We start from the raw sequence: 26,841 nt of genomic DNA on the forward strand, positions 1-26,841 counted from the left end.
GGCCTTCCACTAGGTCAACAGGAAAGCCGTCTGGTGAATCCTCACCCGTTTTGGATGCCCACCAAAATTCATCGTCATTGTGAGGCAACTCTACGATGGCATGAACAGCAGTGTCCTGCACAACGGCACCCAGTCAGAGTTCTTCCCCATCCAAATGGGTTAAACAGTGGTGTGTACTGGCACCAACTCTTTTTTTTCATCTTCTTGGCTTCCATCCTTACTCATGCCAGTGCCAATTTAGCCAGCGGGAGGAACATCGAGTACCGGGTAAAGAGGGGTGTTTTCAACATAAGACGACTCCAGGCAAGAACAAATGTGTCGGCAGCTTCCATTACTGAACTTCAGTATGCAGATGATCTCACCCTTGTTGCTCACACTGAACACGACCTACAAGAGATCCTGAACACTTATGCAGACGCGTATGCACACTTCAGCCTTGAGGTGAATGTACATAAGATGCAGATTCTCTTTCAACCTGCCCCTGGTGCAGACACACATCCACCATCCATCCAGCTTAACGGTACTACCCTCTCTAATGTTGCCCACTTTCTGTATCTTGACTCTCACCTGTTCACCGCCACAGACATCAATGAAGAGATTCAGCATCGGATCAGATGTGCGTCTCAAGCCTTTGGCAGACTCCAAAATCATGTCTTCAGCTATAAGAAGCTGAAATTATCTACAAAGCTGCATGTATATCGAGCAGTGGTCCTCCCCATCCTGCTATATGGCAGTGAGACATGGGTCACATACAGGAGGCACCTCAAGGCATTTGAAAATTTTCACCAACGTAGTTTACGTTCCATCCTCCGAGTTCGCTGGTAAGACAGGAGAACAAATGCCAGTATTCTTACTGACACCAACTGTAGGAGCATCGAGGCTACCATTATCCATGAAAACTATGTTGGGCTGGCCATGTTACCCGCATGGACGATAGTAAACTGCCAAAGCAGCTACTTTACAGTCACCTAACGAATAGTAAACGTAACGCCGACCAGCAATTGAAAAGGTATAAGGATAGTCTTAAGACAAACCTGAAAAAGTGTCGAATTGACCCCCTCACCTGGAAGACGATTACTCCACATCGTAACACTTGGAGGAGCACCGCACGAGAAAGTGTCGCTGCTTTTGAGTTAGCCCGACTGCAAACCAAGGCAGACAAGCGCCAACGCCGGAAAGACGCTGCCACTCCCCCTCCCGTAGTAGATGGAGCCCTCCACATGTGCATTGAACGTGAATGACGCTGAGGGTTCCATATCATCCTCTTTAGTCACCCTAGAACTCGCCAATGAAGGTGACATCCTTAATAACTCATATCATTGTATCATAGCTGGATGGTTGTCATACTCGATTCTGGGTGACAGCAAAGTAGTAGTGTGTGTGTGTGGTGCAAAATAAGTGATGTTTATACTTAAATTAATCATTATCTTACAAGAACTCTAGCAATACAAGTTATATTCTCATAAATCAAGTTAGTGACATTTTATAAGTGTTAATCTATCCTCCGTGGGGGGGACGGGGGGGTAAAAGTGCCCGCGCCACCCTCCTCCCACAAGGGTCGTGCTGTACTGACTCATTCATGGTACAATATTGTTTATTTGTTTTTCATTAATCAGTACAGATATGTTACTGTAATAATCTGTGCTTATTAATACCTGTACCCTTCATATACAATACAGTATAGTACTATGTATGTACAGTCGAACATCGATTTAAAGCGATTCAATTTAAGATCATTGATTTAAAGCGACACCCACAATTAAGGACAATGTTTTAATTTAAAGCGAATCTTTCCTATTTTGCCCGAGTCAATCTTGTGCATCATATTTTAAAATTCGTGCCTAATGTTTCTCTGGGCATGCCACACTTTCCTAAGGGCAAAGCTGTACTGTACATGTACTCAAAATAATGTACTAAGTAATTACTAAAATTTTTGTCTAGTGCAAACTATAGCATGTTTATATTCAAATTAATCACTATGTTATAAGAATTCCAGCAATGTAAATTATATTCTCCCAGGTCACTTCTGTGACATTTTATAAAAAAAAAAAAAAAATCAAAAGGATATAAATAAACAAATAAATACTTCACTAGACCTTCGGCCTCAACTGTCAAACATGGCACTGTCACCTCCCCCTCCTCCCTCCCTCTCCCCAATCTTCCCAGCCAGGGTTGGGTGGTTTTAGACTAAAGTTTTTATCTTGTATAATATCACAGTCTAAAGTTAGGAGAATATAATTTGCATTGCTGGAATCCTTGCAAGACAGCAAATAATTTTAATATAACTGTCATATATTTTGCACAAGAGATAACAAATTTTGCCCTTTGTAAGGAAATTAATTACAACATGTCAGTTCAGTGACATTTTATAAGAGAAAAACTTAGTCACTCTTAAGGACAGATAAATAAATAAGCACTAGACCTTGGCAGGAACTGTCAAACATATCACCTCACCACTTCTTCCCCCTCCTCCCCCCTCTTCCCATCAGCTGATCCCCAGTAAACAGACCATTTCACGTCCTAAGATTTTAGTTGAGTTGATTTATGAGTGTTTGTTTTAACATAATACTACAAAAAACAATGTTTTGTTTATTCTAGGAGATGGGCTGAGGTGCACCTGGGTAGACTCTCAGTCTTTTTAGTATTTTGTGTTTCTCTCAAGTACCAAACTAAATTATTCCATTGAAACAACGCTTCAGTTTAGTGCGAATTCAGTTTATAGCGACCTCTCTTGGAACGTATCTCATGTTATATCGACGTTCTACTGTACCTCACAGGTAAAAAATAATGTTACTCAAGATATATTCAGGTCATAAGACCCACTAATCCCCCACCCAACACTGGGTGACCTGACGTTGCATCAGGTCAGGAGAGTAACGTGACCCAATAATCTCCCACCCAACCTTCATCACAAGTGTTAAGACATGATTAGTTATGTACTACAGTCAATTGGGTGAAGTGTGTAACAGAGACGTGACGATCGTCCAAGCGACTAACGAGCCGATCAGCGGTGAAGATCAAAGAAACAGTTCTGTTCATGCCCGTATCATATACAGTTGTACCCCGCTTAACGCGGTTTCACTCAACGCGATTTCTCATATACGCGGTGCCTCGCCAGAACCGAACTTTCACTTAACGCGGTTCATCGACTCATATACGCGGGAAGCGGCGCGGGCACGATGCGCACAAGGTCGCCCAGTCATCAAAACATTACCGAGCTCTTCACCCGCCACCCACCACAGCCGGCCCAAGTCAGTGATAGTGATAATTATAGTGAGGATATGGACTTATATGGACTTTGAGGGGTTTGACAAAGAGGCCCTGCAAGCCTCTGTGGTGGATAGTGATACAATTGATACAGGTGAGGGCCAATAATCTGCCCTCTGCCTCGGAACCAACCCCCCATCCCCGTGTGCCCAGCCATCTTTTCTACTAATGTAAGTGTTAAAAAACCTAATATTATTGATATTTCTTTTAATTATTAATTGTGTGTGCATACCATCATAAAGTTAAGATAATATTTTTACTACAACATAGTTGTGTATCGTCAAAAAGTGGAGTTTGGGGGTCGGGCTAGTCTCTATTGGAATTAAACCCATATGTTCTGTTGTTCACTTAACGTGGTTTTCACTTAACGCGATACCCTGTGGGTTCAATTGACTGCGTTAAGCGTGGTACAACTGTAGTTTTTTTTTCAATATATTTATATAACCAAACTTTTAGATAAATTATTCAGGATTATTTTGTTAAAAAAATGGTGTGTCTAACAAAATTAGAACTGATTTTACTGACTCCGGTATCAACATTTCTTAATTTTTTTTGTAAAAGAATGGAATTCCCATACTATATCACATAGAAATATTTTGTTTAAGGATATTCTTATTGGAAATGTTTCATAGAGAATTTACGAAGGATCATTATGGTATCAAATTCATCTCCCTATCACAATTTGCCACACTAGAGTCAGGAAGGGGGGAGTGACCGAGCTACCCTCACCCCCAAAAAGGTTCTTTTACCACTCTCTTCAGCCACACCCCACCATCACAGCCTCCAACACCACTCACATACCCCTAACAAGGGAATTATGACATCAGACATAAGGAGTGAGGGTCTTATTGTGTGACAAATTTACGTGTGTGTGACTGCGAGTTAAATATCAGCTGTTGGGGAGTGCTTGGCAACACTCATTTCCACTCCTCCCTAATCACCCACCCCTTTCTGCTTTCTCACTCCATATTTTAAAATGTTATGTAACATAAAGTTGAAGGGATACAACTTCATTCATTTAAACTTATACTTATCACAATCTCTCAAAAAATACTTTAGGTTTCGTGTTTATTCAAGACATCTTCAGGTCATGAGACCCACTAATCCCCCGGCCAAGAAAGGGTGACCCGACATTCCATCAGTAGGTCAGTAATATGAGACCACTAATCCTCCACCCTACCTCCACCTGACATTGCGTCAGGTCAGGTACACGAGAGACACTAATCCCCACAGCTCCATGGGAGTGGAAAATACCAGTCTTTGCTGTAACACAGTTTTATTCATGCCCATATCATATAGTTTTTAAATTTTTAAATATATTTATTTTACCAATCTTTTAGATAAACTATTCTGGATTATTATAGTGAAAAAAAATGGAGTTTCTAACTTAATTAGAACTGCATTTACGGACTCTGGCAGTGTAGACTCAAGGAAAACATCCCCAGCACCCAGAAACAGTCTGGGTAGTGGGCTAGTGTCTGTGTGTGCAAGACGTTTAGTTTAGACATTTGGAAATTTTTCCCAATAACCGGAAAATATTCCGGGGAAAAGGATTTTTCCGGGTTTGAAAAAGTCATCTGGTTAGCCTGAAATCTCTCATCCCCGAAAATGCTCTGCACTAATTGTTCCGGCTAACAGGGATATCACTGCATGTAACAAGCACTCCCTGCAGTCGAGTTGAGAGCTGGACGGTACTGTTACTGCATGGCACTGTACTGTCTGCTGCCTCGCATCACTAGCCCTCCCCCTGCGCCGACTGAGAGTACACAGATGCACCTCGGCCCATCTCCTAGAATAAACAAAACTTTTTTTTTTTTTTTTTTTTTAGTATTATGCTAAAACAAACACCCGAAATCAACATGGCTAAATCAACAGGACGCGAAATGGTCTGTTTACTAGCGATCAGCTGATGTGAGGGGGTGGTTACGCTGGAGCCGCACACTGCTTACCTCTTGTCTGGCGCACTCCATCCCTACCACTCACCAAGCACTTTCACTTTCCTCTCAACTTATTTTTTAATTACTTTATGGTATCAAAAATAGATTTTCACTCAACTTTAGTTTGGCAATTCATCCTCGGAAGATGCAGAGCCCAACTCGACCAGCTCATCATCCACATCACTGTCTAGTGCTGTGGCTGTGGACGCATCTGACACACAGCAAGCACTGGATGACGGCCAGGAGCTAAGGAATGGAAAACATTCATTAAATTATTGGATTTCTACCACATAATTATTCCATATCGTACACCCAAAATTTAATGTCTACAGTATTTTTCCAAGCAATACCCACTCGGTTTCATAACACACAATTTCATAAGAAACTCGCTTGTTGCTGGGCCATAACCATCTGATCTAGCAGCTGAGAGTACGTAGAAGCAGCCCGATTCAACGCTTCCACCACTTGCATACTGCGTTTCATATCAGGGTCATGTTGCAGTGCAGACTGGGTGGCAGAGGTGATGTGCTGCATGAACTCCCTCAGCTTAGGAATTGTCAGCTCCCTCATTGTTTGGGACCTTATCTGTTGCTTCCTCTTCTTCCTCGTGTTTTTTCACCATGCCCAAGACTACTTCAGAAGTGAGAGGATCTTCCATGCTGATAAGCAGTTCATTCACATGCTCTTCTTGAATTTCTTGAAATCCTGAATCACCTCTCACTTCCTTAACGAGCTTCTGAATGTCTTTCACGTCCTTGCCTTCATCAAAGCCCTTGAAATCATGGGCTACCTCAGGCCACAGATTATACCACACACCATTTAGTGCAGTTTCTGGCACACTTTTCCACGCAAGTGCGATGTTAGCTATGGCAACTTTGATGGTGTAGCTCTTCCAAAACATTGCTGCAGTCATACTGTTGTCCTTGTTCATAGCTTCAGCCATTTGTTTCATGATAAACTTGAGATAATATCTCTTGAACAAGGCAATAACACCTTGATCTAGTGGCTGAATAAGTGAAGTCACGTTTGGAGGGAAGCAGTTCAAGTTTATGTCCTTATTCACACTGCACAGGTGTTTGGAGTGGCAAGATGCGTTGTCCATGAGAACCAAGGCCTTGTTGCTAAGGTTCCGTATTTTAACATTTTCAGGGAATGGGGTGGCATCGAAAATATCAGAAGTCATCCAAGCCTTCTTGTTTGATAGCCAAATTACAGGAAGTTAGGGGATGAGCACATTTTTCAAGGCACAAGGTCTAGCTGAGTGGTGGATGATGAGTGGCTTCATTCATGTGGTGCCTGATGCGTTGGCCATGAGGAGAATCATCAGTCTGTCCTTGCTGACCTTGAACCCTGGTGCCTTTTCTTCACTCATTAGATAGGTTTTCTTGGGCATTCTTTTCCAATACAGTCCAGTTTCATCACAATTCCACACTTGGCAAGGAGAATAACCATTTTCTAACACTATATCCTTCATAACTTTCTTCATATCCTCAGCCGCCTCCACGTCGGAAGTTGCAGCTTCACCTTAAAGCGTCACATTCCGTAGCCCCGTCCTTTTGATAAATTTATACAGCCAGCCTGTACTTGCTGGACTTCCCTTCCTTTTCAAGTATCTCAGACTGTATTTCGTAGGCTTGGTTTTGCAGCATGGGGCCAGTGAGAGGAAAATTTTGGCACTGCATGTCTTCTACCCACAACTTCAATGCATCTTCCATCTAACCATACATAGCAGACTTCCGGTGGGGTTTACTTTTGGCAACATCCGATATTTACTCAAATGGTAACGAATTTAAGCCTTAAAACCGATTACTGTATTGGCGGACTAATACTACAGCTGGTGAGCAGGCGAAAACATGGGAAAATTCGTAAGGAATTCGTTAACCAAATTGAATATTCTTATAGAAGGTACAGTCGGCCCTAAACATACACGGGGGTTAGGTAACAGAGATACCCGTGAATGTTAAAAATCCGTGTACTATTACTGCCCCCCAACAAAAATCCCTGGCCCCCCATGTCCTTAGTTACCGTATATACCTGTGTGTAGTTTGAGTTCTTAAGACCAAATTATTTGGCAAAAAATTGGGGGTCAACCTCTAAACGGGTAATACAGTCATGCGCCGGTTAACATCTTAGATACGTTCTTGGAAAAATGACGTTAACCGAAATGGACGTTGTCCGATCATCACAGAAACTTTGTATTTATACTTACGTGTATGTGGAATACTACCGCATTTTTCAGCTTGGAAGACGCTGCATCGTGGAAGACGCACCCTGATTTTGGAAATGAAATTCTAAAAAAAAAAAAAAAAAAATTATTGGTTTTAGCCCACCTGGGCACAGGTCACTGAGCCACATTGGGGCCTAGGGGGCGAAAATGTAATAATAATAATAATAATAATAAAGAAATACAACAATGAAAAAAATATCGAGTGAGAAACAATATACCAGTATGTATGATGTGTTGTCAAAGTAAGAGAAACAATTGAGACCCTGATGAAAGTCAGATCATCAACCTGGGACTTGGTCACATAGCAGCAGGGTCTACCATTATGCTTCCAATGTCTTCCCAGACGGTAGTACCTCCTTGTTTGGTACATTAGCTGCCTACTACCTACACCAGTGAAACCGTTGCTTGATATATAGCCCTTTTGGCACAAGTATACACACCTCTTTGAATATCATCACTTAGAACTGCTTATCAGTCGTCATTTTCATCAATTTTAAAAAAGATCTGTATAAGAAGGTGAAGTCTTTAATACAGCACTCCTTTTATACACCGGGCTGGTCACCTCCACATCTTAGGGGCTGTAGTGTTTACATTCTTTCTCTTGTTTGTGTCGGTATGGCAACAACGGGAAATATTTTCCACCAGTAGAAGGTAAGCAAATGTAAACATGTATATCAATGTCTATATAAAAGAAAAAATCTTTATTTAAAAACAAAATAAAAGTAAAAAACAACTCGTTTTTTGCAAAACCAGTGACTGATTGGTTCTACATAATTATAAAACTGAAGAAAATAAGTCCTCCATTGTAACTGTACTAAAATTAATGTAGAAAAATTAATATGGTTGTTTTAAGTAATGTTATTTAATGTTAATAAATGGAACAATAGAAGTAGCTGACAATTAAGGGAAAAAAAAGTGAGGTCGTGTATGTAAGTGAGCACATGTGTAAACATATCGTTACTCTACATAAGAATATGAAAGCAACACTTATTTACTGTTCATATATATTTTAATTAATGTTTCTGAATTTCTTTTTGGTTGAATTATTGTTTGTGTGCAAATTGAACAATACAATTCATTAATAATTCGAAGAATATTAAAACACGTGAGGAGACAAGACGTCATTGTTTTTGTTGTTTACAAAACCAGTGACTGATTGGTTCAACATATAAAACTGAAGAAAATAAGACCCCGGTTGTAGCTGTAGTAAAATTAGTATGGTTGTTTTAAGTAATGTTATTTAATGTTAATAAATGGAACAATGAAAATAGCTAACAATTAAGGGTAAAAAAAAGAGAGATCACGCATGTAAGTGAGCACATGTGTAAACATATCATCATTACTCTACATAAGAATATGAAAGCAACACTTATTTACTGTTCATATATATTTTAATTAATGTTTCTGAATTAAAAAAAAATATCTACACACCAGTGGTAGTAAAGTTAGGACAGCCAATGTTGTTGTGTGTGTGTTTTGACTTGGATGACGAAGTTGTATTTAAATTTGGAAGATTTTAATTTTGTGGGGTTTTTACAGTCTAAATGGGTATCCAAATATGAGAGCCTACTGTAAATAGGTGTCCAAATATGAGAGCCTACTGTAAATAGGTGTCCAAATATGAGAGCCTACTGTAAATAGGTGTCCAAATATGAGAGCCTACATATAAAGAAACAAACAATCCTGCATTTGAGACCAGCAGACAACCTTTAGCTATTCCTCAATAGATGGCACTGCCGCACCACTGCCATTAGTTAACAAACCACACAGCAGCAAGGGTTTTTTTTTTTTTTGCAATATATCAACAATATTAGTTAAATCAATAGTTTTATAGTACTGTATAGAGAATACTTGTAATTGTTAAGTACTGTAATGAGGTAACAGTTTTTGTAAGGGGCTTATTTCAAATACCTCTGCTACAACTCATCGACTAGTGTCCTGGAAGACGCTTGGTAATTTTCGAGGTATATTTTTGTCATAAAAAGTGCGTCTTTTAAGCCAAAAATACGTTATACGTACATATACACTTTTACTCTTCAATCACTACTGTAATGTGATACAGATGATTAATTTTTATCTCTTGTGCAAAATACATGACGTTTATATTAAAATTATTCACTATTTTACAAGGATTCCAGCAACGCTGGGCAGATGGGGGAGAGAGAGGGTGGGAGCGAGCGAGGGGGCGTGGGGAGGTAGTACGTTTGACAGTTGGCACAGGCCCAGGTCTAACGCGTGTATATCTATCAGTTCTTAGGTGACTAAGCTTCTCTCTTATAAAAAGCCAGTGAAATGACCTGGGTGAATATAATTAACATAGCTGGGATTCTTGTAACATACTGATTAATTTGAATATAAACATGCTATAATTTGCACTAGACAAAACAATTTTAGTACCGTAATCAAATTAGTACATGTGCACTCCAGCTTTGCACTAAGGTCATTTATTTCGATTACGTTTCTTTTAGTATGGTGTGTGCATGTAATTGGATGAAAATAAATGAAGAAATCTATGTAAATCTACCCAAAAATACAGTTTTAAAACTCTTTTATAAATTGTACTACAGTACTCACTAATGTACACAAATTTTTATCTCTTGAGCAAAATATATGACGTTTATATTCAAATTATTGGCTGTCTTGCAAGGATTCCAGCAATGCAAATTATAATCTAACTTTAGTCTGAGATATTATGTAAGATAAAAACTGTAAGCCTAAAACTCTGGCTGGGGGGGGAGGGAGGGAGGGACGGACGGTGCCAGCGAGGGGTTGGGGGGGTGGGGGGTTGAGGTTATAAGTTTGAGGCGAAGGTCTGTGTGTGTTTATTTAACAGTCCTACTAAGCTTCTCTCATTTTAAAATGCCAGTGATATGACCTAGGAGAATATAATTAACATTGCTGGGATTCTTGTAAGATACTGATTAATTTGAATATAAACATGTAATTCGCACTAGACATAACAATTTTAGTACCGTAATCATTTAGTACATGTACAATACAGGTTTGCACTTAGGTCCATTGTTACTGTACAATATTGACCAAATTCACTAGATAACGTACGCCTGGCCGCACAATCTATAAGAATACGCGATGCATACGTGACTGTGCCCGCTCTAGGGCCATTTAGGTTCGCTACGTCCCATTATTTGAATTTATTTTTTTATTTTTTTATTTATTTTTTTTTATTTTTTATTTTTTATTTTTTTTCAATTTAAATTTTAACTGTTTATACCTTGATAGAGGAAGCGGGATCCTAGTGCTGTCACATAGATTTCTTAGTGCAAAGCTGGAGTGCACATGTACTAATTTGATTATGGTACTAAAATTGTTTTGTCTAGAGCAAATTATAGCATGTTTATATTAAAATTAATCAGTATGTTACAAGAATCCCAGCTATGTTAATTATATTCACCCAGGTCATTTCACTGGCTTTTTATAAGAGAGAAGCTTAGTCACGTAAGAACTGATAAATATACACGCGTTAGACCTGGGCCTGTGCCGACTGTCAAACGTACTACCTCCCCTCGCCCCACGCCCCCTCGCACCCTCTCTCTCCCCCATCTGCTGGCATTGCTGGAATCCTTCTAAAAAGGTGAATTATTTTAATATAAACGTCATGTATTTTGCACGAGATAAAAATTAATCTCCTGTATCACATTACAGTAGTGATTTAAGAGTAAAAGTGTATATGCACGTATATAGTATTCCACATACACGTAAGTATAAATAAAAAGTTTATGTGATGATCGGTCGGTCCCAACCCTCCCCCCACCCCCCACCTTCCCTCCCTACCAGAGAAATGTTTGGGTGAAAACACTAGATTTTAACGTTTAGTAATAAATAATACCTCAGACTAAAGTTAGGATAATATAATTGACATTTCTGGATTCCTTGCAGGTCAGGGAATATTTTGAATGTAAACTTCATATATTTTGCACAAACGATAAAATATTTGCTTTGTGTAAACCAAATTATTACATAAGATCTAAAATTTGTATGTCTAATGCAAAATCCATGATGTTTATATTCAAAATGATCATCATACAGTGAACCCTCACTTTACGCGGTTAATTCAACCCACGGCGGCCCGCGTAAAGTGAACAACATAACATATGGGATTAATTGAAATAGAGACCTGGCCGACCCCCAAACTCCACTTTTTCCCGACACAATACGTATGTTTTACTAAAAATAACATCTTAACTTTATGGTGGTATTCACCCACACATAATATAGAAGGGAACAGTCAATAAACTGAAGGTTAGGTTAGAAAAAAACAAGGTTGGGGTTAACACTTACGTTAGTAGAAGAGATGGGTCGGCGTACGGGAATGGAGGCTGGTTCCGAGGCAGAGGGCAGGCTACTGGCCCTCAGGTGAGTCACCATCACTGTCATCCACACTTGTCAGGGCCTCCCTGACAAATCCCTCAAAGTCATCATCACTGTCTCTACCTCTGTCACTATCACTGGCTTGTGCTGGCTGTGGTGGGTTGCGGGCGAAGAACTCTGTTATGCTTTGCTGACGGCTGGTGTTTATATTGTCGTGATAAACCTTGATGTAGGGCTCCATAGTCTGCAACAGCTGGGTAGTGAAGATTTCATACCTGTTTGCGTCAGGGTCGTCGGAAAGGAGGAGCTTGGCTTTCTCGATACACTCGATGGCACCCCTAACATTACTATGGGATAAGCGTCGTTCTTCTTGGGATGACGCACCACCTGCCTCTTCACTGACGTCATCATCATCTACCATGTCGTCGGTAGTCACATCAGGATCCCTTATCACATCCAGGATGTCGTCGTTGGTGGTCTCGGAGAAGCCTGCAGCTGTAACACTCTGCGCAGCTTCTCTGGCAAGGTCCACTGCTACTGCAACAGTCTGAACCTCACCAGTCACAGATCGACTCTGCCTAACGCCCGGAATGCCTTGCAACACATGTCTCCATGCGTGACGAACAGTTGCTACAGACAGCTGATCCCATGCCTCCACCAAGAAGTCCACAGCTTTCTTGATGTTGAATATTCTCCAGAATTGTTTTAAAAGTACTTGTTGCTCTGCCAACTGTTGATCCTCGTCGTCTTCGCTCTTGCTATCGGTGGTGGTGTCACTCAGGTTACGCAACTCTTCCCTGGTGTTGGTGTAGTCTTTCAGGAGCTTGAATTTTTTAGTAGAGAATGCAGCTTTTACATTACAGATTAACTCTTGGTCCATGGGCTGTAATATAGACGTAGTGTTGGGAGGAAGGAAGACCACTTTTACGTTGGGGTGACGATCTAACAGTAGGGGCGAGTGTCCTGGTGCGTTGTCCAGCAGCAACAAAATCTTGAATGGCACATTCTGTTGCTCACAGAATTTCTTCACATCGGGAACGAAACAGTCATCAAACCAGGAGAGGGACAGTGTAGAGAACATCCACGCCTTACGTGCGGTCAGCCAGTAGACATTTAGCTTGGTCATGTCCATGGTTTTGTAGGCGTGCGGCTTGCGTGCTGTGTGGATCACCGATAACTTGAGCTTACAGGTACCGGAGGCATTGGTGGTAAACAGGACGGTGATCTGCTCCTTCTGCAACTTCCGGCCCCGAATCTTGCTGGCATTCTTCACAACGAAGGTCTTGGAAGGTAGCTTTTTCCAAAAAAGACCAGATTCGTCCATGTTAAACACCTGGTCGTCGGTGTACTGTCCTTCCTCCATAATCTCACGTAAAAACGGAGGAAATTCCCTAGCTGCAACACGGTCAGCACTAGCTTCTTCACCACCAATGTTGATATTGGTGGTCTTGTTCCGGATCTTAAACCTCTGTAACCACCCAGAGGAAGCATTAAAGGGTTTGGACTCTGTAATTCCCATCTTTCATGACACTGCAGCATACAGTTCACGTGCGTACTCCTTAACAGAGCGCGTGTCCACCGCCATGTTCCGTCGCGCCTGACGCACCAAGTAGCTCACCAGTAATTTTTCCGTCTTGAGAAGCACCTGGTTGTGGAAATACTTGATCATAGAAGCACCTGTAAACTTTGTGATGTTCATGTGCTCCTTTATCTTGGCTGCATCCTTCTTTATCGTCCGGATCGTAGATTCGTTCACACCATGCTGGCGCGCCAAATCAACCTGTCTTGTTCCTTTCTCCAACTCTTGGATGATCTTGTACTTCACCTCGTAGCTTAAGGAACGTCGTGTCTTCTTTGGCTTAGGGCGACTGGGTCCAGGTAAGGAAAGGTTTCTCTCTGGGGGCGGTGGTCCGGCGGAAGCCATTTTACAGAACAATGGATTCACGATTACACGGTGTGGCCTGGAGGGATGAAACTGCCGCGGCTAGGTCAAGCGTTGTCTTTCCTTCCTCCCTCCCTCCCTCTTTCCCGTGGTTGGACACGTCATATTACTTTAAACCAATTACAGCTAGCAGCGGAGGGAGGTAGGGATGCATGGCCAATCACAGTCCGATACGTCATATGACGCAACAGAGACATGCACTGCGCAACCTTACCGCGCGGCTTGCGGAGGCGGGAGGGGCGAATCTAAAAATAGCGTCGAGCTAGACACTCTCTGCGTAAAGGGGTACACGCACCGCGGAATGTGAGCATCCCGGTTTCGGCAGGGTACCGCATAAACGCGGAAACGCGGAATGTGGGACCGCGTAAAACGAGGGTTGACTGTATAGGATACGATAGCCAAACACCAACTAAGCACTCCACTGAGTGAGTGTACCCACGCTCTCGCCCGGTACAAACGTTTCGGTATAGAAAATGCGCGCATCATTTGAAAATATTTTTGGTCACGATTGCCGCGGTCCTATGTCCCGACGGTCGTAAGGTCAGAGCAGGTTGTAAGTACCGATGGACGTAAGTCCAAGCAGTCGTAAGTCGGGGACTACCTGTATACAGCATTTTCTCTATTTAACGAACTAATTCTAGCCACCCCTGTTCATTAAATTTAAATTTCCCGCTAAATTGAGTTCTGTCAACAAAATATATACTGGAGCACCTTGGCTTTCGTTTTTATTCAAGACATCTTCAGAGGCTACTGAATTTACAGGGATGGAATGTCAGGTCACTCTTTCTTGGATGGGGGATTAGTAGGTCCTAGGACCTGAAGATGTCTTGAATAAAGACAAAAGCCAAAGTATTTTGAGGGGAGACTTGACCTGACCTGACCTGACCTGACACAAAGTCAGGTGAAGGTTGGGTGGGGATTAGTGGTCCTCATATTACTAACCTTCTGTTGGAATGTCAGGTCACTCTTTCTTGGGCGGGGGATTAGTGGGTTCTCATGACCTGAAGATGTCTTGAATAAACACAAACCTAAAGTATTTTTAGGGAGATTGTGATAAGTATAAATGAAACAAAGTTGTATCCCTTCATCATTACATTACATAACATTTTAATGTATGGAGTGAGAAAGCAGAAAGGTGTGGGTGATTAGAGAGATGAAGTGGAAAGGCGCATTGCCAAATGCTACTGAACAGCTGATATTGAAGTCGCGATCATGCAGTCACATGGATAGCTGGAGATAGTGGAATGCAAACTTTTTTGGGGGAGAGGGGGAGGGTTCGTCCGGTCATATTTCCCCCCTCCTTCCTCACACATGCATGACTAATTGTGATAGGGATATGAAATTGATACCATAATAATCTTTAATTGATTCTCTTTGAGATGTTTCCAATATGATATCCTTAAATGACAAGCTGAATAATAAGGTAAAACTAATTTTTATTTTATACGAAGGGTACTGGTATTAATAAGCTCAAATTATTACAGTAACATATCTTTACTAATGAATAAATAACAAATAAAAAATATTTTACTCACTAAGAATGACAAAGGCAGACAACCTTTTTAAGAGTGCTCGGTCAGTTTCTACCAGTCTCTATGTACAGAACTAAACGAAGAATTTCTTTGAAAAACATTTTAACATTCAATACCATAATATCCTGACCACTGAGGCCAATTATATAGACTTTTCCCCTTGAAAAAGCCCTAATTTTGAGCAGCATTACTGTACAGTCCTTGATTAACGAACGGTTCAATTAACTAAATTTCGGTTAACGAATTAGCTCCCATAAGGATTTTCAGTTCCATTAACGAACAAAACTTAGATTAACGACAGCCTTACGAGAAACACACTTAGTTGTGCGCATCAGCTGATCGGCTAGTCCGCCAATACAGTAATTGGTTCTATGTTTACATTCGTTTCCAGCGGAGTAATTGTCAAGAAAATTGTGCTCTTGAATATGTTTGCATTTTTTATATTAAAAGTATTGGTCATTCTAAAATTTAGTGTACATATTGATAATACTGTATGCAGTGCAGAAATTAGTATGAAACATGAAGAAGGCATCAGAACCAATACACTGTAAAGAATATGGCATGTCATCATCGACTGCCTCTACAATCAGCTGTTTGATATGTAAACAAAGCTGCCGGGAATACAACATACACACCTTAAAGAAGTTAAAAGTACTGTTCTCTTCTCTCGTTGTTCCTTGGTTTAATGTAAACACACGTGGTGATTTTCTAGTTATATTGGGTAGTCATGTAAGGTACTGTTCTCTTCACTCGTTGTTCCTTGGTTTAATGTAAACACACGTGGTGATTTTCTAGTTATATTGGGTAGTCATGTAAGGTACTGTTCTCTTCACTCGTTGTTCCTTGGTTTAATGTAAACACACGTAGTGATTTTCTAGTTATATTGGGTAGTCATGTAAGGTACTGTTCTCTTCACTCGTTGTTCCTTGGTTTAATGTAAACACACGTGGTGATTTTCTAGTTATATTGGGTAGTCATGTAAGGTACTGTTCTCTTCACTCGTTGTTCCTTGGTTTAATGTAAACACACGTAGTGATTTTCTAGTTATATTGGGTAGTCATGTAAGGTACTGTTCTCTTCACTCGTTGTTCCTTGGTTTAATGTAAACACACGTGGTGATTTTCTAGTTATATTGGGTAGTCATGTAAGGTACTGTTCTCTTCACTCGTTGTTCCTTGGTTTAATGTAAACACACGTGGTGATTTTCTAGTTATATTGGGTAGTCATGTCTGTACAATTATTTGGTATTGACAGACTAATGAGCATTAGCTATTAGCTTGTAATTATTGTAATTAACTGATATTGTTAGAGAGAGGTACAGCCTGGAGAGCTGGTCGCACGACATGACTTTAGGGTATCATGTCGGGCTGTGAACAGGCAGAACTGGCTGTACTCTCTTGAGTCTGGTGGTTGGAGAATAACCCACCCTTCAACACAGCCGACCAACACACTGAAGGTTGAGTCTGTAGAATTATGGGCTGTACACCCGAGAAAGTGTGATAGAACAAATGTTTATGGGCTGTCCACCCTCGGAGGTGTGACAGAAGGAATGCTTATGTAGCTGTATGCTCAATAGTCTGGGTGATAGAATGTATATAATGAATACATGTCCTTAGCCCATATTTATATAATATTAATGTGAAAGAGGCTAATACACCCCCCTTCAGAAGATGACAGCATAAATGGGTGTGTCATCTGCTTATAGATATTTCAAGTTGCTGTACAGTAATATTAATTAATATTTTATTGCCTCTGTGAATTGTCAGAGGTGCAAATACAAAATACACTTATATCTCCATTAGCCCTGAATCCCTCAAATCCGGATATCTCCAATAGTCGGAATTGAAATTTGCTCGGAAAATCATTCCCAAACCCGGAATTTTTCCAGGTTGAAAATCGAGAGAATTTTCTTAAATGTCTTGAATAAAGATGAAACTATTTTTTGGGTGGGACCTATCCTGACTCAGTGTCATTTAGAGGTAGGGTGGGGGATTAGTGGTCTCATTACTGATCTTCTGATGGAATGTTGGGTCACCCTTTCTTGGGTGGGGGATTAGTGGGTCTCATGTCCTGACGATGTCTTGAATAAACACGATACCTAAAGTATTTTTAGGGAGATTTTGATAAGTATAAGTATAAATGAGTAAAGTTGTTTCCCTTCAACATTACATGACAAGATTTTAAAATATGGAGTGAGAAAGCAGAAAATTGTGGGTGATTACAGAGATGGAGTGGAAAGGAGTGGTAACATGCACCAGTGTTGCCAAGCAATAAGCTCCTCAATAGCTGATCTTTTTATTCGCTCCCATGCAGTCACACAACAAAACCCTCACTGGATGCTTGTCTTAATTCGTGTGTTTGTTTTTTTTTACCTTACACAACACGCATATTAACAGCACTACTAAACCATTGTCTTGTAACATTTTACACTATAATTTCTATTTTAAAATTAATTGATACATGATAGTTCAACTGGGCCACTTTTGTACTTAGACAACTGATCAATGAATAAACCAAGGCATATGGAGACCATTGTACATTAGTGATGTCACAAAGCTTTGAACCTTTACTCAAATGTACTAAGTTAATTACTAAATTTATTATGTATGGTGCAAATTAAGGGATGTTTATACTAAAATTAATCGGTCTTACAAGAATTCCAGCAATGTAAGTTATATTCTCCTAAGTCAAGTTAGTGACATTTTATATGGAAAAAAATAAAACCCCTCAGCCTTTCATAATCCTTGAGTATGCTTAAATCTTCCCTACCTCCCCCCCCATCCACCCTCCTCCAAGCCAGAGGGAGAAGGTTCTATTGGGGATAAAAGTGACCGCGACACCTCCCCCCTCCCCACACACGGCTAATTCCGTGTGTGTATATATGGTTATGTGTGTGTTTATATATGGTTGTGTGTGTGTGTTTATATATGGTTTTGTGTGTGGGGTGTGTGTATGTGTGGTGCAAAATAAGGGATATTTATGCTCAAATTAATCGCTATTTTACAAGAATTCCAGCAATGCAAGTCAGTGACATTTTATAGGTGTTAATCTCTCCTCCATTTTCAGAGACTAGGAAGAAGTTGAAGAATCCCTTGGGGGTAAAGTGAGCACACACACACACAAGGGTCGCCTCACTGTTTGTCTAAAGTACCGGCTCATTCATGATACAATAATGTTTATTTGTTTTTCATTAATCAGTACAGATACGTTACTGTAATAATCTGTGCTTATTAATACCCGAACCCTTCATATACAATACAGTATAGTACTATGTATATACCTCATAGGTAAAAAATAATGTCATTTAAGACATATTCAGGTCATAAGACCCACTAATCCCCCACCCAACACTGGGTGACCTGACGTTGCATCAGGTCAGGTGAGTAACGTGACCCAATAATCTCCCACCCAACCTTCATCACAAGTGTTAAGACATGATTAGTTATGTACTACAGTCAATTGGGTGAAGTGTGTAACAGAGACGTGACGATCGTCCAAGCGACTAGCAAGCCGATCAGTGGTGAAGATAAGAGAAACAGTTCTGTTCATGCCTGTGTCATACAGAGCTTTTGTTGTTTTTAAATATATATATTTAACCAACCTTTTTTTTTTTTTTTTTTGCAGGATTAGCCTACCTGCACAGGTCACTGACCCACATCAGGGCCTGGGGGGTGAAAATTTAATAGTAGTAGTAATAATAATAATAATAATGAACCATAAAGAAATACAAAATGAAATGATCAAAAGTGAGAAACAATATACAGTTGTACCCCACTTAACGCGGTCAATAGAACCCAGAGGGTCCCGCGTTAAGTGAAGTCCGCGTTAAGTGAACAACAGAACATATGGGATTAATTCCAATAGAAACCGGCCCGACCCCCAAACTCCACTTTTTGAAGACACATAACTATGTTGTAGTAAAAATAACATCTTAATTTTATGATGGTACATGCACACAATTAATACTTAAGAGAAATAGAGAAATACAGTCGCCAAGTTAATGTCCATTCAAATAATGGACTCAACTCCCTCCCCTCTTCTCACACAACACTGCTGGCTCTTCCCTCTCTGAGAAATTTTTGGGGGAAAACCACTAAATTTTAATAAATAATACCTCAAACTAAAGTTAGGATAATACAATTGACATTGCTGGATTCCTTGTAAGACCAGGAATATTTTGAATATAAATGTCATATATTTTGAAAAGATAACATCCTTAGTTTTATCTAAAATTTGTATGTCTAATGCAAAATATATGATGTTTATATTCAAAATTCATTGAAGAATTCCAGCAATGTAAATTATATTCTGGCCGGGTAATTTGTATGAATTTTATGAGCTAAAACAAATATCTTCAGTTAATAAAAAAAAAATATTCTTCACGACACTATCTGTCAATCAAAGTACCCCACCTTGCCTCCCCCCTCTTCCAACAGTCCCAACCCTCCCCCCACCCCCCACCACTCCTCCCTTCAAGAGAAGAGTGGGTGAAAAAAATAAATTTTAACATTTTGTATTAAATAATACCTCACATTAAAGTTAGGATAATATAATTGACATTGCTGGATTCCTTGTAAGACCAGGAATATTTTGAATATAAATGTCATATATTTTGCACAAAAGATAACATATTTACTTAGAGAAAACATTTTATCTAAAATTTGTATGTCTAATGCAAAATATATGATGTTTATATTCAAAATGATCACCAAATTATAAGAATTCCAGCAATGTAAATTATATTCTGACCGGGTAATTTGTATGAATGAGCTAATGTTAATATATATATTCGGTGGTCCCTCCCTCCCCCCCATGGAGTAAAACCACTGTATTTAACTTTTTAGTAATAAATAATACCTCAAACTAAAGTTAGGATAATATAATTGACATTGCTGGATTCCTTGTAAGACCAGGAATATTTTGAATATAAATGTCATATATTTTGCACAAAAGATAACATATTTACTCAGATTAAACATTTTATCTAAAATTTGTATGTCTAATGCAAAATATATGATGTTTATATTCAAAATGATCACCAAATTATAAGAATTTCAGCAATGTAAATTATATTCTGGATGGGTAATTTGTATGAATTTTATGAGCTAAAAAAGGCAGTCAGGCAGGGTGGCGGGTGAGGCAAATCTAAAAATAGCGTCTCGAGCCGGACACTCACCGCGTATATGTGGAAAAAATCCGTGTTAAGTGAAAGTTCAGCTCTGGCAAGGCACCGCGTATATGAAAAAACACGTTAAGTGAAACCGCGTTAGGCGGGGTAATACTGTACAGTACAGTATATATGTTGTGTTTTCAATAGTAAGAGAAACAATTGAGACCCTGCAATTGTGTGTAAATGAAGCAGAAAGACAGATCAGCAACCTGGGACTTGGTCACAATTTTCGTGATGCCATATGGCAGCAGGGTCTACCATTAGATAACACATTATGCTTCCAATATCTTCCCAGGTGGTAGTACCTCCCTGTTTGGTAGCTGTCTACTACCATATTCAGGATTATTTTGATAAAAAATGGTGTGTTAAATGAATTTAGAACTGATTTTACCAACTCCTGTATCAACAGTCTTACTTCTTTTTCTTTTTTTTTTCTTTTAAAGAATGGAATTTCCATCATTTTATTATATAGAAATATAGAAATATTTCGTTTAAGGATATTTTACTGGAAACATTTGGGAGAGAATATATTATGCATCATTATGGTATCAAAGTCATCTCCCTATCACAATTAGCCACGCTTGAGTGAGGGGGGGAGGGACGACCAGGCTACCCTACTCCCCAAAAAGGTTCACTTCCGTCAACACACCAACACCACCTACACATCACACATACACCCCTACATCACACACAAACACACCCTCCAACAACCAGACGCACGCACACACACACACACACACACACACACAACTTGCAGAAACGAAAGACATCACTGGCCGTTGCCCTTGTGGACTTCAGGAAGGCCTTTGACCTTGTTGATCACTGCACTGTTATCAACAAGGCTATTGCACTAGGGCTGCCCACCAACCTGGTCTCATGGCTCACTGATTTCTTGAGTGGATGTCGCCAAGCAGTGAGGTATCAGGGCTTGGTCTCTACATTCCAACACCTCACCTGCAGCGTTCCCCAGGGGACCAAGATGGGACCACTGTGCTTACTCATCCTGATCAACGACACACACACACACAGAGAGAGAGAGAGAGAGAGAGCGAGCACGGGAATTAAGACACATCTGCGTGTGTGACTGAATGGTAGCGTGTTAAATATCAGCTCTTGAGTAGCGCTTGGCAACGCTCATTCCACTCCATCTCTAATCACCCACACCTTTCTGCTTTCTCACTCCATATTTTAAAATGTTTTGTAACGTAATGTTGAAGGGATACAACTTTGCTCATTTATACTTATATCTGTACTTACCACAATTTTAGGTTTCGTGTTTATTCAAGACGTCTTCAGGTCATGAGACCCACTAATCCTCCACCCAAGAAAAGGTAACCTGACATTCCATCTAATCAGTAATGAGATTGCTAATCCCCCATCCTACCTCCACCTGACATTGCATCAGGTCAGATCAGTTACACAAGACCCACTAATCGCCCACAGCTCCATGGGAGTGGAAAATACTAGTCTTTGCTGTAACACACAGCTTCATTCACGCTCATATCCTTAGGATTTTTAATTTTCAAATATATTTAACCAAATTTTAAGATAAACTATTCTGGATTATTATAGTAAAAAAATTAAGTTTCTAGCTTAATTAGAACTATTTTCCGATTCCAGTAGTTTAGACTCGAGGACAACATCTCCAGCACCCAGAAACCTTCTAGGGAAGTGGGCGAGTGTGTGTCTGTGCAAGAGGTCTGGTTTAGACACTCGGAAACTTTTCCCAGTAACCGGAAAAGGTTCCGGTGATAAGGAATTTTTCCAGGTTTGAGTAAGTCGTCTCGTGACCCGGAAATCTCTCATCCCTGGAAGTTCTCTGCCCCAATTGTTCCTCCTAATGGGGATATCACTGTAAACGAAAACAATAATCAGGGATTACTGTATACTGTATCTATAACCGAGTACGAGTATAGCATACGAACAATGAGTTTGGGGTGGGAAAAATTGTTATACAGTACATATAACTGGTGGACCCCTGTTTTTCAAAATTGCAAACTTAAAGAGAACATGGAAGTCATTAATTTTCACTATGGGCAAATTTTAAATTTTAGATGATCAAGGATTTTATTAATTTTTTCTTTCTCACTTTCAGGGACACAACAAACCCATTACTCGAGTAGCCTTGTCATCTGACGGCAGCAGTCTTTACACAACAGGAGTTGATGGAACCGTTACTGTTTGGGATGTTGCAACAGGTAAGTACTACCTGTACTGTGTCTAGCTCTAAAGTTGGGAGCATATTCTGTAGTGACATGTTTGTGTGTTGGTGTTTAATACAAAGATCCTCTCAGATTCAGAGTTGCCCCCGAGGGGGCTAGTTTATTGGGCACCCCCTTACATCCTGTGCAAGGTGAAACGCAGAAGCGTTTACAGCGCCCAACAGGGAAGTATGAAAAGTTCATACTTGCCTTTATGACTCGTACATTAAGGGCGTAAAAGCCTGAAGGGTCATAGGTTTTGTCAAGTTACATAAAGTGAGAGAATGATGAGTGTGTGGGGGGAAAGTTCCCGGTACATTTCATCGGTTTATGGCAAAGAGTGGCAGGTCCCTAATAATGTCAAATGCCAGGCCTGTGACTAGGAGGAGGGATATCTGGTCTGGGAGGGAAGAGGTGTTGGTAACGGCTGGGGACCTATAGGAGGAGGTCATAGGGCAAGTGAGGATGTAGTGAGAGAGGGTGTGAGTGTCGGGTTGGCCACAAAGTTTACAAACAGTGCAGCCAGGCTCAGGGTTGCCAATGTACTCCCATAGGTACCTGTACCCTAGGCGCAGTCTCATGTATATAAGCTGTTGAGATCAAGTCAGGGATTGATATTCTTTGTAGTGGCGGTTGACGTCACCGGTTACAGCGTCATAGTGGCATAGTGTGATGCTACCTCGTTGTTTCAGGTGTGTCCAATTTTCGTTGAATGCCTCTCGTTGTGTAGCATGTATGCGAGATTTGAGATGATTCAGGGAGAGGGCGAGAGTGGCTTCAATATCTTCTTCTTGTGAAGCTTCTTTGGCAAGCCGATCAACAGTGTCACAGGCAGTTATTCCTATATGTGACGGGATCCAAAGAAACTTGACACGGATGTCATCAGTTTGTTCTAGCCCGGCAACGGCGGCTAGGGTGTGTTGGGCGGCAGGGGAGGAAGGGGAGGGTAATTTGAGCCTCGCTAGCGCAGAAGTGCTGTCACTGATTATAAGGAGGTTCCGGCGTTCAGTGTGAGCATAGGTCGCCCCCTCATGAATGCCCGCGAGGATGGCTATGCTTTCAGCATCAGTGGAGGAGGCCCAGTCGTGGAACAAAGATCCTCTATTATTCGTATCCCCTTTATTGGTACTTTCACTTAGTCATTACTCATCAGTTGGGAACACTTTACCGTTATTCTCATTTACGTCCCACATATGTATTCATCTTTTGGACCCTTGCCGTGGCAGAGTAGTATTAAGTCAAATAATATAAATTGTGTACAGGTAAACATAAAATTATCAAGCATATTTAAATACAGGCAAATAATATTGTTTTCATATTTAATTTTCTTTGGTATGAAGACAAGTACTCTTAGTATGTATACAGTAATGTATCTTGCATAAGGTCAGTGCAGCTGTGCAATACAAACTAGACACTCAAGTTACCAATTTGTAGTGTATAGATTTATAATGAAATATCTTAATATCTGGTGGGTTTATTTTTAACATTGTAATTTGAATTACATTAATAGTTTTGAATAAATATGCATAAAAGAAACATTTGTGATTAACTTACATAAGCTTGGTGTGGCTGTACAGTACATTAAATGTCTATGATGAATAAACACTCCAGCTACCAAGGTGTAAAGCATAGATTTGTATTACAGTATCTTAGTGCAGTAGTGCAGTACTGTATCTGGAGAGTGAGCCAGAGCATAAGAGGGACACAAAATGTAGAACATTAGAGGTAAAGAATTAGGATTAGAATATGTTCATTGTACAAAAATTATTAACAATTATAATTTTATTGAAAACAACAACCACAAGCTGAAAAGATACAAGACACAAGCGATACAGCTATCCCTTGCTTTATGAATGGGTTAGGTTCCTGAAATTTACCTGTATGTGAATTTTTGTGTTTCGAATAACAGAAAAAAATTAGGAAAAATTAGGTTCCATTCCCCAATAAAAAGAAAACCCCAATACTGTACTGCATTATATTCCAAAAATATGAAAGAGATTCACCAAAAAAAAAAAAAAAAAACCTAATCTGATGAAAAGTAATACCCAACTACTGTACTGCAATTTTCTGGCTAACACACTAAAAACATCAATAAAATATAGGTCCACTGCCGATTTTCCGGCACCCTTGGCTCCAAAGCCTTGCTGGATTATCCGTTTTGCTAGACCAACCGAGGTCAGGTAATAATAAATCAACAATACACCTCTGACCCACTAATGATACACCTCCTGTGTCTCTAAAGCACCATGGACTGCTAGAAACTTAAATTAAACAAATATTAAATGTAAATTAAATGTGAAAAAACAAACATAATTTTGAGCAACATTACTGTACACACTTTGAACTCAAAATGTACTACACTAGACTAAAAATTTTATCTCTTCTGCAAACTATTTAATGTTTATATTCAAATTAATCATTATCTTACAAGGATTCCAGCAATACAATATATATTCTGCTAGGTCCAGTCAGCTACATTTTATAAGATAAAAACTTTAAACCTAAAACTACCTTCACCCAGGCTGGGAGGGAGGGAAGTTAAGTGCCCCCCCTCATAATTTTGTCCTGACTAAAGGAGGTGCCGGACCATCAGTTCTCGGATAATCGGTGGTGTACCTGTACCGTCCAAATGAAAATGTTCAGCTAAAACCATTAAGGAAAAGTTAAATGAATGTTTAACACAAATGCTGGTGCCTAGTCTCAAGCCTTGCCATAGTAACTCAGCCCTGCTGGGACGCTGCTTCTGCTGACCCTTAGCAACGGGGTTCCCCCCTCCTGCTTCTCCCCATTTCTCAACTCAAGCACACAAAGATATGTTTATTCCTTTGTGATTTTTACTTTATGATATTTATTTCTTTTACTTTCTATATTTAGGATTGTGTACATATAACTGAGTAAAAAAAAAAGTTAAAGTTAAGTTTGTCTCTGAATTCAAGTTGAAAAATAACCACAACTTAACTTCCTGCTCAACCTACAAACTCTCACTGGTGTATAAAGAAATATTAATTCCATTTGTTAATGAATTTATGATAATTATTATCCCTTCTTTAGTTTTGTACCTTTGAGAGAAAGGAATATTTTTAATAAACATATTTGGTAGAAAAATGGCAATAAAGCTGATTAAAATAGGGAAGTTGGAGGTGTAGAGTTTCATGATTTAATTCAAGTACCTGAAATGGATTATGCTGTGAGTGATACAATAATGAATAAATGTATTGAAAAGATTTGTAAATGATATGTAAAGACCAGTCGCTGGAGGCGAGTTTTTAGATGTGGATGTTGAATACTAATGCCTTATAGATAGGTGAAGTATTAAAATTCTTTAGATTGTTTCATTTCAAAATGTAATGTATTGTATCTGTTAACAGGTGAGAATGACCGCATCGCTGGCAAGGGTCATGGAAATCATGTCAGCGGCTTAATTGTCACGGACACTGCTGCTTACACTGCTGGCATCGATGACAGCATTAAGGTCATTGGTAAGTTGAGAATACCATAAGTCTGCTCTTTTTTTTATTTTACCTATAAATATATTTTGTTAAATGATAATGAAATTTGCTTAATAAACAGATTTTTTGGGTGGAACATCATTTTAATTGGCTGTGTAAATGGATGTTTTCATTGCAGTAGAGAAGCAAAAATGGAAATTTATGGAAAAAAATATCAATGTGCATTTTATGTATAATTTGCATTAAGGAATGCTTAGTTTACAGGGGGGACCCTGACTTACGAACACCCGCCAATACGAACGAGGTTCCATAAGGTCAATTATATAAAAAATCCAACATATAAGTACAGTAAAGCCTCGAATAACAACGGTAATGTGTCCTCCAATATTGCAGTGTAAGGTGAATCATCTTATCGTGAATCATGAATTACCATTAAAATAAAGCAATAATAATGAGATGCGTTCCAAAGTCTGACCTTTTCATATCTTTTGTGTGGCATGTTACCCTCTTTTCCCCCAAAACAATAAAATTAATGAAAAATGCCAACTATATTCTTTAAATAATGTTTATGAATGCACCTTATACAATATAAATAAATAATAATATGGTCACACAAGAGGAGATGAGACGCCATTGCTGTTAGTGTTATCCATCTGAAACTGAAAAAAAATATGACCCTGGTGTTGCTGTAGTAAAATTAATGTAAAAAATATGTGTTTTAATTAAAGTTATTCAATGTACAGTAGAAGTAACCACTGATGGTAAAGAAAAAAGTGAGAGACTGATA

At 39.6% G+C, this 26,841-nt stretch overlaps 1 protein-coding gene across 1 annotated transcript in view; it reads left to right on the top strand.

The window, feature by feature from the left end:
- LOC121858301 (actin-interacting protein 1-like) overlaps nucleotides 1-26,841 on the top strand; it is a 94,313-nt gene that overhangs the window by 52,835 nt on the left and 14,637 nt on the right. The window contains exons 8-9 of the mRNA XM_042354628.1: nucleotides 22,500-22,602; nucleotides 25,974-26,084. Coding sequence (XP_042210562.1) covers nucleotides 22,500-22,602; nucleotides 25,974-26,084 — 214 coding nt within the window. The remainder of the gene's footprint in view (nucleotides 1-22,499; nucleotides 22,603-25,973; nucleotides 26,085-26,841) is intronic.

This window comes from Homarus americanus, unplaced genomic scaffold (genome assembly GCF_018991925.1).
Source record: "Homarus americanus isolate GMGI-L3 unplaced genomic scaffold, GMGI_Hamer_2.0 scaffold57980, whole genome shotgun sequence".
NCBI classification, from domain to species: Eukaryota; Metazoa; Arthropoda; class Malacostraca; order Decapoda; family Nephropidae; genus Homarus; species Homarus americanus.